The 15,029-nt window shown below is 52.0% G+C and overlaps 1 protein-coding gene across 4 annotated transcripts; it reads left to right on the top strand.

Moving 5' to 3' along the window:
• Positions 1-886: 886 nt before the first annotated feature.
• LOC132335810 (BPI fold-containing family B member 4-like) lies at positions 887-12,461 on the top strand. 4 transcript variants are annotated; one of them, XM_059862702.1, is made up of 12 exons: positions 887-1,052; positions 1,336-1,396; positions 6,379-6,487; positions 7,239-7,680; positions 8,112-8,216; positions 8,684-8,830; positions 9,106-9,169; positions 9,789-9,849; positions 10,472-10,563; positions 10,660-10,702; positions 11,414-11,469; positions 11,636-12,461. In XM_059862702.1, the coding sequence occupies exons 1-11, from the start codon at positions 1,024-1,026 to the stop codon at positions 11,443-11,445; spliced, it is 1,185 nt and encodes a 394-aa protein (XP_059718685.1). In that variant the 5' UTR covers positions 887-1,023; the 3' UTR covers positions 11,446-11,469; positions 11,636-12,461. The 4 variants fall into 4 exon arrangements, with proteins under 4 accessions (XP_059718685.1, XP_059718688.1, XP_059718686.1 ...); XM_059862705.1 differs by having other exon boundaries at positions 890-1,056; XM_059862703.1 differs by having other exon boundaries at positions 890-1,241.
• Positions 12,462-15,029: the final 2,568 nt, after the last annotated feature.

The following is a 15,029-nucleotide window of genomic DNA, read 5'->3' as shown; positions in this document are numbered from 1 at the left end:
TTGAGTGATGGTAGGTCACCAGTGCCACTCTGGAAGACAGGGACTACTGGGGGTCCTTTGGGATTGACACCCTCATTCCAGCACCGTGATCAGCCAGGAAAGGCAGGGAATTGCATAGGGAAGGAGAAGAGCACGATGCTTGTGAGCAAACCTCCCCCTCCAAACTGAGTCGGGAGTAGTTTTGTTTTAAATGTAATTAAAATTTCAACTGGCCAGGCTCTTGAAAGGAGAAATCTCTGGAAGTCCCGCAGGTTTGCAGGGCAGAGGAGGCTCCTGAGGCTGCCAGGGAAGGGCAGAGCAGGCGGCAGTGCCGGAGCCTTTGCCCGTAGAGGGTGCACGAACTGCGCTCTGCCGAGCGCCGCTCCCGCCTCAGCCCAGCGCTCGGCTGCGCTTGGATGCCCAGCAGAAGCAGAAGAAAAAACAAGGCAAAAGAACCAAGCCTCTGATAAAAGTGGAAAGTAACTTAAAGAGGAAAAAAAAAGAGAAAATTCGGTGTCTTTTGGCATTTGTGGTCTGACTGGCCTCTGACCCCCCAAGCCCGGTGGAGCCCAGCTGTGCTTAGAGCTGTCACCCGCAGTGTCCCTCCGGCTGTGGCTGGAGCTGACGCTCCCCAGGGTGTCCCTGCAGCTCCTGCCTGGCACAGGTGCTTATCTCAATCCCTACATTCGAGCGTCCTCAATGGCTAGAGGTGGGTCGGGCTGGGGCTGCTGCTGTGGCTGTTTGGTGGCATTAAAATCAGACTCCTGAGAGGGTGAGTGATGGAGGTGTCCCCTGCTGGCGTGAGCCACCTTGCCATCAAGTTCTGCCAGCCCCAGCCCATGCCCTGCAAATGTACCAGGGCATTTTCCTGTTCCAGCCCTCCCTCCCACCACGCCTGCAGGTGACAGCCACTCGCCAGTCGTGTCACGGGGCCAGTGCTGCTGGTCCCTGTGCACCCCTCACACAGCCACAGCGAGTGGTGTGCTATCCCAGAGATCTCAGGGCACAATTCTGTCCCGTGTGCCACGTTCAGAGGTTATTTTAATGGACATGGCGCAGGGGTCTTCTGAGACGTGAGCACGTAGTGGAGAAACCACTCAGCCTGAGATTTTCTCTGCTCATTTGAGGAGACTATACACCAGCAGATAAAAGGCAGCAATAAATTTCCCATCGGCTATTTTGGGATGCAAATTACAGTTATCTCATGCAAAATCCAAGCAGAAACGATTCACTCTGCTGCTGCAATTGCCTTGCTCCGGGAGGTCTGTGCTCCACGCTATTCACAGGGAATTGTTTAACAAGACCCATTTACTTTGCAGCAGGTTGTTTTCATGGTGCTCCTTTATTTTTCCACAGCCTGCTCCCAATTGTGGATAATTTATTGGCAAGTGTCCTGAACAGACTTCTACCTAATCTGGTAAGTCGGAAAAATAAAACATTCCGGGAAGGAGGAATGAGTCTGAAAAGATGTGGTGCAGCTCCCTGTGGCATCACTGGTGCCTGGAGCAGAGGCAGAGCCACGGACCCAGGGCTGCTGCATCCACCCAGTACCTTGGGATCAGTGGGAGACACATTCCATATCTCCACCAGCTTGGGAGAAGCTTCTCCTTCCTTCCCAATGTGAGGTCTGCCCAAATGCTGAGTTTCTAATGATGTCCTGGACTGTGATATGGACTCTTGGAATCTCTTCTCCTCCTGAAAGCCCCAGGGTGTTTCTAGCCATCCCCCTTGGGCTCCTGGTTCTCCTCCCTTCTCGGAGGAAGGTGCCCAGGGCCAGACCCAGAGCAGGGCTACCATTCCAGGTGCCCAGTGCTCCCATGCCCATGGAGAGCCTGGCAGAGCCAAGCAGGGCTGTGTGTCCTTCTCTGGCTCTGGCTCCAGTTCTGCCAGGAGCAGGGGTCTGCAGGAGCTCCCTGCCCAGAGCCCACTTGAAAGCCAGGCTCTTCTGGATGAAAAGGTGCATGGGGATAAAATATAAGAAAATAAGGATTGTGTAGAAAGTCATCTTACCCCTAAGGAGTTGCAGCTGGGCCAATTATCAAAGATTAGGTACAGGCCTGACTTTAAGAGGCCATGGCTGTAATCAAAGAGAAGAAGAGTGCTATAGAAGAGTGGGGTGGCTGGGTGAGAAGGGAACTGGGGTCAGTTGGCTGCTTTGGGAAGAAGAAAGAGTCAGTGCTCTGAGGAGCTGCCCACGAGAAACACCAAGGAGCCATGAAACTTTTGTGATAAGGAGACAGCAGTATGGAACCCCTGCAATAAGATGATAACAAAAAGGAGATTCAGGTAAGGAGGGGGATTTGCAGCAAAGTCCAACAAGGAATTGCTGATTCCTTCCTCTCCCTCCAGCACTACTGCCCCAGGATTTGTGGGCAGCATCCAGTACACCCTGTCCAGCCTTCCCCTGGTAACTGGCCAGTTCTCAAGGTGGACTTGAATGTGAGTCCTGCATCTTCTCCTTCCGTCTGTGCACAGGGCTTGGGATATTTCCCATAGCTTCATCCTTCAGCCATGTGCAGCTGGGCAGGGGGCTGTGGAAGCTGGCAGAGATCCTGGCTTCACGCCTCTCTGTCATGGGAGAGCACAGCAGGGTTTAGGTTTCACAAACTTTTGGAGAAGGAAGTGTCACGGGCCCTGGCTTGGCGAGGCTGTGCTTGCAGCCGTTCCACAGCGAGGGAGCGTGAAGCTGACCGTAAAGGCAAATATTGCAAACATTTGGACCTGTGTTTCCTTCCCCTGTGACTCCAGACTGTCACTGGGCATGTGGCTGGAGGCCTGGTGGACTATCCCCTGGGAAAGCCAGAGACTGTCCCCAGGCCCCCAGTGCCACACCTGCCACCCACAGTGGACACCAGTTCCTCCCACTGGGCCTCCTGATGAACTTCTTCAGCTGCGATACAGCTGTACTGGGTTGCCAGAATTCAGGATCAGACCTGTCCTGGAGAGCAGCACTGTGCAGCTGCTGCATCAGTGGGCAACCTACTCTGCAGCTCCTGGTCGCTGTTTGCGCTCCCACCAGCAGAAACTTTTCATTTTTGGGTGTTGTCAGATTCTCAAGGCATACCCTGATCCAGCTCACAGCTGCAGCACAGGTGATAGTGATCCACCCAGGTGGTGTTCCTCTCCTTTTGAATAACATGTGTATGAAAGAACAAGCCATGCAGAAATTCCTTCCATAGTTTCCCCTCACCACAGGGCAGTTTATCCACAGATGAAAAGCCCAGTTTCCTTGAGCTGCAGCCTGGTCAGAGGCTGGAGGAGCCACCCCAGCCCTGACCTCTTTTTGACTACAGGACACCCTGAGGAGACAGGGGCTGCACATAGAGGGGATGGAGTTTGGGGCTGAGACCTGGGGAGAAGTTCAGCAGTGACCTTCCCTCCTGTGGCACTGTGCTGGGCTGGTTTGTGTCCCACAGGTGTGCTGGCAGAGCCCCTCCCCAGGCTGCTGAAAATTGACTTCACTTGCCTGAGGATCCTGAGTGTCTCTCTACACCCAACATGGCACAGCAGCAGCTTGGTGTTATCCCTGTAAATGCTGCATCCTGCCTGCATTCGTGAGCAGGAGGAAGACACGTGTGTTTTCCATGGAACATTGTGTTTCGAACTCTTTTGTGGGTGCTCGGAAGGGTGTGGGTGTACTTTGCATTCTTGTGCTCAGTTTCAATAAAAATCCAGCCCTCTGTGTGGCCACAGCAGGTGCTCAAGCATCTGGGGGTGGCCAGCTCTGGTGAAAGCCCTGGGCTCAGGGCAGACCTCAGGTGGGAGGGCTGCAGTCCCCTTTGCCTGCCCCCTGCTCAGGGGGTGCAGAGCTCTGCCAGCAAATGCTGTGTTGGACCCAAATGTGTCAGACTCTTCAGGGTCCAGGCCCAAAGCTGGGGGGTATCTTCATCATGTTGGGCACCCATCACACCCTCACCTGCCCTGGGCTTCATCCTGGGAGCACTTAGGGACTGGGGGGGGGGGAATCACCCATCAATGCCCATGAGCTCTGCATGAACCACACGAAACTTCTGCAAATTTAAGGCTCTAAAGCCACCCCTTGCTCCTGGGGTGAGAGGGAGTAGCTGGGACAGCTGCAGCATCACTGCTTGTGAGGCTGTCCAGCCCAGATCCACCCTGAAACACACCTGGAACATCAGAATCAGATTTTTCTGACATCTTTGATGTCCCTTTTCCTTTCCTCTCTATTTATTTCCCTGTTTTCTTTTATCCGCTGTCTCTCAAGCCTCCTTTAAACTGTGGAGCTCTTCCTTGGATGCAGAGCCAGCTCCTGCTTGCCTCTGGGGCACAGGCAGTTTTCTCAGAGCAGACGGTGCACCACAAAGCCACACTCTTTCATTTGTTTTGCAATTTGTGAGGTTGCTGTATGTAATTAGCTCATTGGGAGGTAATTGCTCGCCTCTCACTGTCCTTGGACTCATTCTGCTCCATTTGATGGTGCAGAGCTGTCCTGAACCAGCCCTGGGACACTCCCCAGAGTGGGTGGGCACCATACCCAGGGTGAGGGGTGAGCTGCTGGGCTGGCTGTATGCTGCTGGCCACAGCAAGGTGTGGTGTTCAGGGGCAGGCTGCTGCAGGGGTCACACTTCACAGCCAGCAAAAGGGAACTGTCCCTGCTCCATCCTTTCCTTGGCTTTCCTCATTCCTGCAGCTCGGGTATATAAAAGGAGCTGCCAGGAGCTGTGACCATGGGCAGCTCCACCTTGACATCAAAGGGTCCAGGTAAGTGGCACTGAAGGACTGTGGCCACCATGCCAGCTCCATCAGGAGACCTACAGCACAGAATAACTCAGCTTGAAAAGCAGGAATTTTAATGATGCTTTCCTTTGATTTCTGTAGCAGCATTTAATCATTTATGAAAATTAATTTTTAAAGCTAGCAGAGCTCTTGCTTGTTAAATTCCACGTTTATTCCTGTTGTTGTTAAGTTTGTGATAATGACTAAGCTGGCAGAAAGGACTGGGAGTTTTTTCATGATCTTGGTGACCAGAATTCAGAGCAATTTTCAGCTCTCCAGACCTCATCTCAGCTGGTATAAAATAAGTGTTTATCTGCAAAGCCAGACGTGCCTTTTGCATGTGCAAGATGCTTGGCTCACTGAAATGTGCATGACCGAGGAGCAGCACCCTGGCAGATATTGTTAATAACTGCAGAGATAGGTGCCTGCATGGTCACGTATTCTCTAAGAGCTCTTCTGAGAGCCCTGACATCCATTCTGGTACCCTTTTGCAATGCTGCACACGTCTTTCAGAGCCCCTCCAACAAATCCCACTGATTTTATTTGACACGATTTTCAATAGAAGCTGCTCGAGCCTCTCTCCTTCTCCCCTGTTCAATAATCACAGCTACAGGAGCTGTGCATCATTACGTGCTGATCAAAGGGAAAATGTAAAAGACAGTCGAGTGAATTAAAGTCTAATTTAATTGTGCCGAGAACTGTCATAGAGGGGTTTTTTTTAAAGTATCTGAAAGAGATAAAGAAGTTGTTCAGTCTGACCTAAATAATGTTATTTCTCAGTGCAGAACCTCTGCAATCTGTACCCTGTACATTGTTTTTCTCAGAAGGGACAAGCTGAGGTGTCTGTTCAGGACACGGGCTGTCCAGGAAAATGCTCCTAGAGCTGGGACCCCTGGCAGTGCTGCAGAGGGACCCTTTTCTCATTTCTTTGCAAACACCTTTCCATGCATAAACAAACACTCCCCAGCCTGCCCTGTCACCCTGAGAAGCCCGGCTCGGGCAGGAACAGAAGGTCCTTGAAGGTACTTTCTTTTGGCTGGGGGTAGATCAAACACAGGGAAAACAGACTCTTTTCACAGCTTGAGTGGAACAAGATGAGAAAAACAAACAACTTGCCCACGGGAAAGTGAGTCTGATTCTGGCCATGCTTTGAGCTTTAATAACACAGGGTGCTCTTCACAGTGGGCAGAAGGACACGACTGTGACACTCATCATTTTTTATTTGGCTGTGCCCCTGTGAGTGTTCCTCTTTCAGGGCCATTTCAGAGTGGTTGGAAGCCATTCATCTCTCTCAGTACAAGGTCCTCCTGCCTCATCTCCATCCCTCTTCCTCTCTTAAAGTGGCATTTTCACTTCCCTCCAGTGTCAGGCACCCTGCTCTGCATGGGGGGAGCACAGTCAGGCGTGGAGACATCAATGGCTCTGGAGCAGTGTGGCACCAGGCTTCCACTGCTCCCTGATAACCAGAAGTGGGAAAAGGGGGCTGCAGTTCAGGGTTGACTCCTGGGATGGGGGGCATGGTGTCTGGAGGCTGTATGTCCAGGAGGAAGCTCCCCACCAGCCCAGGGCAGTACACAATGAAGGATGGAGAGCTGCACCAGAGACCAGGCTGTCAATACCCATGTGAAACTGGTGCTTGGGCTGATGTGAGTCTTCCCACAGGTGCTGTGCCAGGACATGCCACCCTTCTGGAGTCTCATCTTTCTTGGGGCCCTCCTGTCCCCCTCCCAGGGCCTCCTCAACCTGCTGAACCCAGCACAATCCAGCGGTGGTGAGTTCAGATATTTTCTGTATTTGTAGGAGAGAGTCATGGCACAGTCCTGCGCCATTTTGGGCTCATGGCATGTCCCTCTGCTCATCAGGGAGCTGCCTCCTGGCAGGCCCATCTCCAAGAGGAACCCAGCTTTGTTCAAGGATTCTCAGGGCTCCCTGTGAGAGCTCACCAGCAGAGCACCTGGAGGTGGCCAAACCAACCTTCCCTGTCAATGAAATCCTCCCAAGAGTGGAAGTCCAGGAAATGGGGCTCTCTTGGCACAGGCCTGATTGGCACTGGTCTCATCGCTGGAAAAAGTGGATTGCCTGGCAAGGGTGCTCTTGGAGAAGGAGTGCTCATTGGCAAAGGCCTCCTGGGCAAAGAAAGTCCAAGTGGAGCAGAAAATGGAGGCCCCCTTGGTGCAGGAAAAGAACCCAGCAGAGCTGGAGTCCTTGGCACAGACCTTGTAGCTAAGAAAGTTTGGCAAAGAGAGGTTTTGGGACCCTAACCCTAGGCAGAGCAGTAACAGCAGCATAGAACTAAGGCTGGTTCCAAGAAGAAAGCTCTGGAGGCAGGCATGTTGTGGCAGTTTTGTGCTCCCCTTGGGATGCCTTTCACAGCTGCAGCGTGCCTGGAGCTCTGAGCTTTGTTGTTTTCAGTACGCTATCCCTTGGTTTAACCCTAACCCTGGGCAGGGCAGTAAAAGCAGCTTTGAGGGGTGTTTTTGAGTAGTAAAGAGGGGATAGTCAGGAAGTTCTTTCTTTTGCAGGAGGACAGCCTGGCAGCAGTGGGCTTCTTGGCACAAGCATCCTTGGTGGGAAAGGCCTCAGCACAGGAATCCTTGGTGGAGAAGCACTTGGCAGCAAAATCCTTGGTGGAGAAGCACTTGGCAGTGGAATCCTTGGTGGAGAAGCACTTGGCAGCGGAATCCTTGGTGGGAAAGGCCTTGCAACAGGCCTCCTTGGTGGGGAGGGACTTGGAAATGGTCTCCTCAACAATGGTCTTCTTGGCAATAACAGCCTTCTTGGAGAGACAGGTCTGCTCGGCACAGGGCTTCTTGGGAAAGGAGGTCTCCTAGGCAATGGAAGTCTGCTTGGACTCAATGGTCTTCTGGGTGAAGCAGGACTGCTGGGTGAAGCAGGAGGACTGCTGGGTGCAGCAGGAGGACTCTTGGGTGGTGGAGCCTCCCAGAAAATGACACGCTATGCCTGGTGAGTCAGAAGCCCCATGGTGGGGTCACTGCAGGGTGGCCCATAATATCCAGAGGATCAGACCCTCCCTCTCACACAAACCACCAGTCCTAGGCTCACAGCTCACATGAGAATCTGCGACAGGGGAAATTCTGACCAGAAATGGGAAAAGTCTTACCTGTGGGAATGGTGTGACACTGCCATGGGCAACACAGCAGGTGGGGCAATCTCCATCCATGGAGATGGCTGAGACTAAGGAGGATATAGCCTTGAGAAACCTGACCATGCTTTGAGATTGGCTATTAGCAGAGTGGGAATTGGTCCTTCCCCACCTTCACTTTTACTTGGGAATACCTACAGGTCAAACAATGAGCAGAAAAAATGGGACTGTAGGATCTGCTCCTGCTGATCCTGCCATCTCAAGGTGGGTTTGCCTTGGTGTCAACCCCCAGGCTGAAGGTGCTGAACCTTGAGAACGCCCGAGTGTCATGGAAGGTACTTCGTGGATCTGAGCTTGTGCTGAACCTGTACTCGAAGCTGGTGCTCCGCTTTCCAGGGTGAGTGAGGCTAGAGAGTGAGGCCATGGGGACCTGAGGGTGCTGGGGAAGATGGGACACTCCTGAGTGCTGGACAAACATCCCTAAACACCAAGCAACAGGCTGGTGAGGAAAGTTGTGCTGCTGCCTCTCTCTGGAACCATTTCCAGCTGTCCTCACTCCACAGACGTGCACCATCCGTGGAAGTGTTCAAAAAACATTTGGATATGGCTCTTGAGGACATGGTTTAGTGAACATGGTGGTGGTGCTGGGTTGATAACTGGGCTTCTTGATCTTAGAGGGGAATTCCAACCTGAACAATTCTATGGTTCTGTGATCTGCTACAGGAGAAGGAGCCTGAGAGAAGTCCCAAAACTGGAGCACTGTCCCAGCCGAGGCTCTGCTTGCAGCTCTGCCACAGGCACCAGTCTCCAGTGATGACGCTTTAGCTTCCTCTATAACCTTCCAAGCCACTTCCTCTTTTCCAGGATTTTTCAGTTTCTAAGCGGATCCTCAGTAGAAGCAAACATCACATCACACATTGCCCTGACCCAGGACTCCCCTGGTGACCTTAAGCTGGTGCTTAAGGATTGCAGCAACCTCCTTGGCGGCTTCAGCGTCAGCCTGCGGAAGGGGTGAGCGTGGGGGTCACTGGGGGCAGTGGGGCAGGACTTCAGTCTCAAATCTGGGCACAGATTGACAGCGTAACAAGCAGATTTTGGGATTCAGATAACAAAGTCCTGAGCATCTGTAATTCCTGCTGAAGCCTGGGGGAGCTCTGGGCTTGCAGCATCCCTTATCAGAGAAGAGGATGGGGCTTCTCTACAGAGGAGCTCAGTTTTTTCTTGATTTCAAGTCCTGGGTTTTGACAACTTCCCTGGTGATTTTTATCTGTCTTTTCCCTCCCCAGCCTTCTCACCAACCTGGTGAGCAGCTTGCTGAACAAGTCTCTTAAGTCCCTCGTCCCTGCGCTGGTGAGTGTCTGAATATTCTTTGCTGTGAAGCTGCATTTCAGCTGCAGTCAGTGCTCCTGCCAGAACTGCCTGGTAGATTTACACACACACAGAATCACAGAACAGTTTGGATTGAAAAGGACCTCAAAGGTTAGTTAGTTCCAATCCCCCTGCCCTTAGCAGGGACAATATCTATTTTATATATATACATACATACACAATATATATTTGTGCATGCACAGATAAATGACTGCAGCCTATAAGTGAGATACACAAAATGGCTTGATCTTCCTTACAGTCAGAATTTATTTGTTAAGAGTAATTTCGATTTCATCATGTGTATTATGGGGTAATTTATACTCAGCTGCTCCCTGTGAGGGTGAACAGAAGAAACACCCAGTTTAGAACAAAGTGGCATTTTAGAGGATCTTTTGCCTTGTTCAGCAGAACCTGTGCCATCTTGAGAAGGGTGCTGAACAAATCATGGAGCTCTTTTTCCATGGGAGAACTATGCTCTAGGATGAAATCAGGGTGTTTGTCCCATCCTGATTTAAATCTGTGAAACTCAAGTGGTGCTGGGGAATGTGCTGCTGCACCTACAGTGTTCTCACCAAGACTGTGCCACTTGTTGCCATTGCAGCTCTGCCCATTAGTGAACGTGTGGGTCAGCATCATCAACATTAATCTGCAATTCCTCAACCGTAAGTCATTACATTTTCTTTCCTATACTGAGTTTTAGAATGACCCTCAGGGTTTGTGTGTCTGGCCACCTCCACTGACAGCAGGTGTCCTCAGGAGAGCTGGAGCTGTGCAAGCAGGGCTCTCTGCATGGAGCAGGAGTAGCTTTTCTCTGCTGGCAAAGCCGCTGTGGGTAGCACAGTCCTGGTTCACCACCACTGCCAGACACCACAATCCTGCTCTTCTTACAGGTGTTTTTCTAACCAGGGCCAGACCCGAGCTGCTGCCAAGAGTTGGCTATGCCAGGTGCAGCCCCACAGAGCCAGAGGGTTTCCCTTCTCCAGCTCTGTTTATGTCAAACCTCACACACAATTGCTGCTTCACTGAAAGCAGAACTGCTCCCCCCAACATTTCCCTTGTGGTGGGATCTGCACCTGTGAGCTCCAGGGTATCAGCTTTCATGGGAGCCTTTGAAACCCTGGGAGTTTGAGATCTATAGGAAGGACAAGGAGTTTTTCCTCCTTGCTTGGCAGGACAGTGCTCTCCCAGTCTCTGTCAGATGCTCTGGGTGGGCACAGGCCTCCAGCAGGCTCAGTGACCCACAGACAGCTCTGCCCAGCCCTGACAGCCTCTCCCTCTCTCCAGGTGTCATCTCATTTGGGCTTCTGGGGAAAATCTACTCTGCCCTCTCCAAACTGCCACTGACATCTGGGCACTATGTGGAGCTGGATCTGCAGGTAGAGCCATGTCCCATCCCATTTTCCATCCCATGTCGCCACACTGCTGCCCTCCCTCCACATTCCCATGCTCTAACACCTCCTTGTTCTTTGCAGAATTCCCCATTCCCAAGCACCTTCATCGACTGGCTCCTTCAGAGTAAGTCCAGCCCCAGCACAGCCACGGGGATCCCCATGGCTCTCTGTGAGCCAGAATGGGGCAGCTGAAATGGAGGACACAGTTCTGGGTAGTGGTCAAGAGTGGGGAGGGCTCTCATGGCTCTGGGGTGCAGCCAGAGCTGCCAGGTGCTGTGCATCTCTAAACAGTCCCACAGAGCACTTGTACCTCACAGGGCACGGCAGTGCTGAGGGTGGTTGGGGTCCTTGGTCCTCAGAGATGGCCCCCAGCTCAGATCTGAGCAGCTTTGCCCCTGTGCAGTGGCAGGTCTGGAATACAGTAGCAAGAGAAAGTCTGTGCACTCCTACTTGTGCCCTGCACAGCCCTGGAAAAGTCACTTCACCTCTTATAAAAGGATTTAATAATATTTGCTTAATAAGAGTGAATAATGGTCCTCAGGATGCTGCGAGGATTAATTAATATTTGCAGAGGTGATTGGAAGAGCTTTCAGCTTCATATGCATGGAAAGTTAATATATAGGGAAGGGAAGGAAGAGTTGGAAGTCTTCCCAGCTTCCCCAGAGTCGTATTCCTGAGGGCACTAAATCATCTCTGCCCATAAAGCTGGGGCCTCTCAGGCCACTGGTACATGAGGCACTGCTGAGCGTGTTCCCGTGGTGGGGGACACCAGGGGACTGTCAGGCTTTGGGCACCTGGAGAAGGGAGTGCACTGACCTGGGTGTGTCTCCCCCAGCTGCAGGTGTCAATCCTGAGATCAATCCGTAGCTGCAGGACTGGCAGCGCCCTGGGGTAAGGAGGATTGGCTGGCTGGGACCTGGCTCAGAGCTCTGCTGCCAATTGTGCCAGTGCCAGAACCTGGGCTGGGTGAGAAGAGTCCTGCCCCTGCTACCTGGTAGTGAGAGGTGGCAGGGGTAGCACGGGGCTGCCTAAAATCTCCACTCTGGTATCCCTCCAGGTGCCCCTGCAGGCGATTCCCCCAGGAGGAGGAGGGAAGGGAGGAAAACGACTCAGTAGGTGGAGTATAGACATGAAAATTGAGAAACCCTACCAAGAAAAGACTCTTTCTTCTGTTCTACATTTCAGCCTTCTCAGATTTTTCTGTCTCTGTCCAGCCTAGAGTTATCTGCGCCAATAATGATAGGTCGATAATTAGCCATATTGATAATTAGCTATGCCATGGATCAGCCATGTTGATGACACTGTCCCTCCTGGCTGTCATGGCCAGAAACCACTTATTATGGCACTCACTGATGAAGGGATGACCTTGATGCCCTGGTTTTCACTCACACCCATCCCAGCTTCACTTGGGCTGGGGCTTAGGCCAGGTAATGGCTCAGCACAGAGGGAACATTCCAGGCGCTGGATGCAGACAGTCAGGCAGGGGTTTGATCCCCTCAGGAATTTCATGAGACTGCACCAACTGCCCAAATCTTTCTGTGAAAGGAAGAGAGAAAAGGGACGAATTCAATGAGCTGTAAACACTTTGTCTTTACTCTCCTTCTGCTTCTTGATTGGCTTACTGTTTCAAAAGGGATTTTTGCTGTTTCCAGTGATTTCATACTGTTAAAAAGAGGCAAAAAAAGCCCCCAGCTTAATCCAGGCGCACACTCAGCCTATTTGTTCCCAAACAGCAAAGCTTTGAACTGATCAGAGTGAATGCTATCCTGCCTTGTAATCTCCAAGTGGATTTGGACATGCTGCATTGTGGGTGAGGTGGATTTGAGGCAGATTCACACCCTTCTGTTACTCCTTACAATAAAAATGATTTTTCTTCATCTGCATTCAGCACGTGACTTGGTTCCTTTCCAAACTGCCAAAGGATTTTTGCATTTGCAAGGGTTTTGTTATTTATCTCTCCCATCAGCTACAGGAGTAACTCACATGTGAGGAATATTGAATAGGTGAGTCTACTAGAAAGGTGGGGAACCACAGGGGCTGCAGCTCCAGAGCCAGGCCCGAGTGAAACCCAAACCCTGCCCAGGCTGCCAGACCCCCACTCTCACAGCTTAAAGTAGCTACAGAAACATGGTCAATGTGGCAAATAAATATCCCCCTCATTTGTATTTATGCAGATTTATTCTGCCCCTGTCCCTGAGCTGCTGGTTCTTTTAGTGTGTATTCCTGCTCCTGCCTGTTGCCAGTGAGCTGGGGGCTGTTTGACATGAACAAACACATCCCTGGGGCCCCAGGGAGACAGCTCCTCCCTAGGCTGGGGCTGGGAGCACCAGGACCCCATGGAGGGCAGTGGCAGTAGCCAGCAAGCTCTTGGGCACAGGAGCTTGCTCCTGGCTGCATTGGCATCAAACCTCATGCCAGGGCTGGCTGTGCCACAGCCCAGGAGCTGAATGGCTGCATGGTGAGATGCTGGGGCCAGGGACAGATGCCCAAGCCCTGCAGCCTCCAGATCCACTGGCACAGCACCGTGTGCCACCAACCATTTCCAAGTGTCCACATTGGCTCTGCTGGGCATTCCTGGTGGGCAGCACCCACACTTTTCTCTGCTCTGCCTGGAGTGGGTCCCTCTCATCCTGCCCAGGGCCCCATTCAACAGGCACAGGGGAGTTCTGGTGCTGTTAGCTGAGAGTTTGCAGCCAGCAAACTCCTGGTACTGCACTTCCAGGGCCAGGGTTCCTGCTCATATCTTCTGAGTGGCAAATTGTTCCCCTGAAAACCTTGGAGGTTCTCACTGCTCTTTTCCCAAGGTAATGGTGTGGCTACATGTCACCAGTGCCACAGGACCATAGCCCAGCCTCTTCTGCTGCTCCTTCAGTCCCTTTACCTCACCACTGTGAGTGAGCTGCACCCTGAGCAGGCACTGCCACCGCTGCCCTGCCAATTAATGGCAGAGGTAACAATGCTAATGAGATGTGGGAGTGTCTGGGCTGCACCCCGAGCACCTCGTGCTGGCTGCAGTAACACCCACACCTGGGGGCGCAGGGAATGGGTCTTGGTGCTGATGATCTGTGTGTGCTCAGAGCACAAAGATGAAGGGCAGATGCCAGGTGCCCTTTGATGACAGTGGCAGAGCTCTGTCACACGAGGACAGGATGGGTGGCAGAGTTTGGCCCGAGCTATTGAATCCGTAACGCCTCATTGGGCACCTTCAGTCTCCAGTTCCTAAGGAAACAGAGGGAGGAGGAGGAAGGAACGTGCCAAGCCCCGTTCTAGGCTCACTTGCTATGAATGATTGCAAAAAGAGGTGTAAATATTTCCTCAGTAACCCTAGAGCCAAAATGCTAAAGCCCAAACCTCTCCAAGTGGCACAGTGCCATCAGGCTGGGTCCCACAGAGGCAGGGTTGGGCAGCCACTGGCCACTGTGAGCCCTGTGGGGACAGCAGCAGCACCTGCACTGCTCTGACCCACCAGTATTGATAAAAACAGTGCCATGGGGGATGTCCCTGCCGCTGGCACCACCCAGCCCCAGTGTGCCAGGACAGGTGACTCTGGAACAGCTCAGATCTTTGCCAGCTCTGGCTGCAAGGGCACTGATGGGGTTTTTCCTGAGGTTCCTCTCACCCTACTGGGCTGCCCTGTGGAGTCTGGTCTGAGCCTCTCCCAGGCTTCTGCACCCAATGACACCTGTCTGCTGTGCAGAGCATCCCAGGGGTACTGTCAGCACTGCCACTGCTCCTGTCAGGCTCTGCTGTACTGGCTGCTGAGCATGGGATAGGGAAAGCCTTGCCACCAACAGTACAAGGGCTTTTCAAAGTGGAGTTTGGATAAGAAACTGTGGGAAGAATCTTCCCTTTAATGAAATGTCAGAATGTTTGCCATTTGTAAAGGAAAGTTGGTTGTGGAATTGCCTCCTGTTTGGTTCTGATAGCTTCAACCAAAGCCTCCTACTATTCTTTTTTAAACTTCCTGTAGTTAAATTACAGAAAGATGACATTAAAAAAAAAAGAAAAAGAGAAGGAACAGATTAAAAGACACTAAATAACCCAAAGAGAAGGGAGCAACTTGTTTAGTCCCAAAACCCCATAATCAGCCTGACCAAAAGTGAATCTCATTTCTGTTCCCATCACTGTCCTCACGGATGCAGGAAGGGGAGGAGGACAATCCTTTCTGGCTGTTCATTTTCACAGCAGTGGGCTGAATATTAATCACTCTCAGACCCTCTGCTGGAGGCACTGCTGCAAATTGCTAGTCCTGCAGCCACTCTGTAATTCCTACATGGGAGCCACAGCCGAGGTGGGCGAGGGATCCCCCAACGACCTCACTCTGTAGGTGTCAAACACACCCACAGCAGTGTCCCTGAACACCCTGACAGCTCCGTTAGACATGCCACTGTGCATCAGGCTGTGGTCATCCCTGGGTTTGCTCTCCAAGAATTAGATACCTTCTCCTCCTC

The sequence above is a fragment of the Haemorhous mexicanus genome, chromosome 18 (genome assembly GCF_027477595.1).
Source record: "Haemorhous mexicanus isolate bHaeMex1 chromosome 18, bHaeMex1.pri, whole genome shotgun sequence".
NCBI lineage: Eukaryota > Metazoa > Chordata > Aves > Passeriformes > Fringillidae > Haemorhous > Haemorhous mexicanus.
The sequence above is the reverse complement of the archived record's forward strand: the minus strand, read 5'-3'. Positions and strand labels throughout refer to the sequence as shown.

Bases quoted from the DNA above. Each gene is read 5' to 3' on its own strand.
- LOC132335810 (XM_059862702.1), top strand. From the start codon at position 1,024: ATGGACATGGCGCAGGGGTCTTCTGAGAC. The intron at 9,850-10,471 runs GTAAGTCATTAC...CCCTCTCTCCAG, and splicing joins TAATCTGCAATTCCTCAACC to GTGTCATCTCATTTGGGCTT. The intron at 10,564-10,659 runs GTAGAGCCATGT...TGTTCTTTGCAG, and splicing joins ATGTGGAGCTGGATCTGCAG to AATTCCCCATTCCCAAGCAC.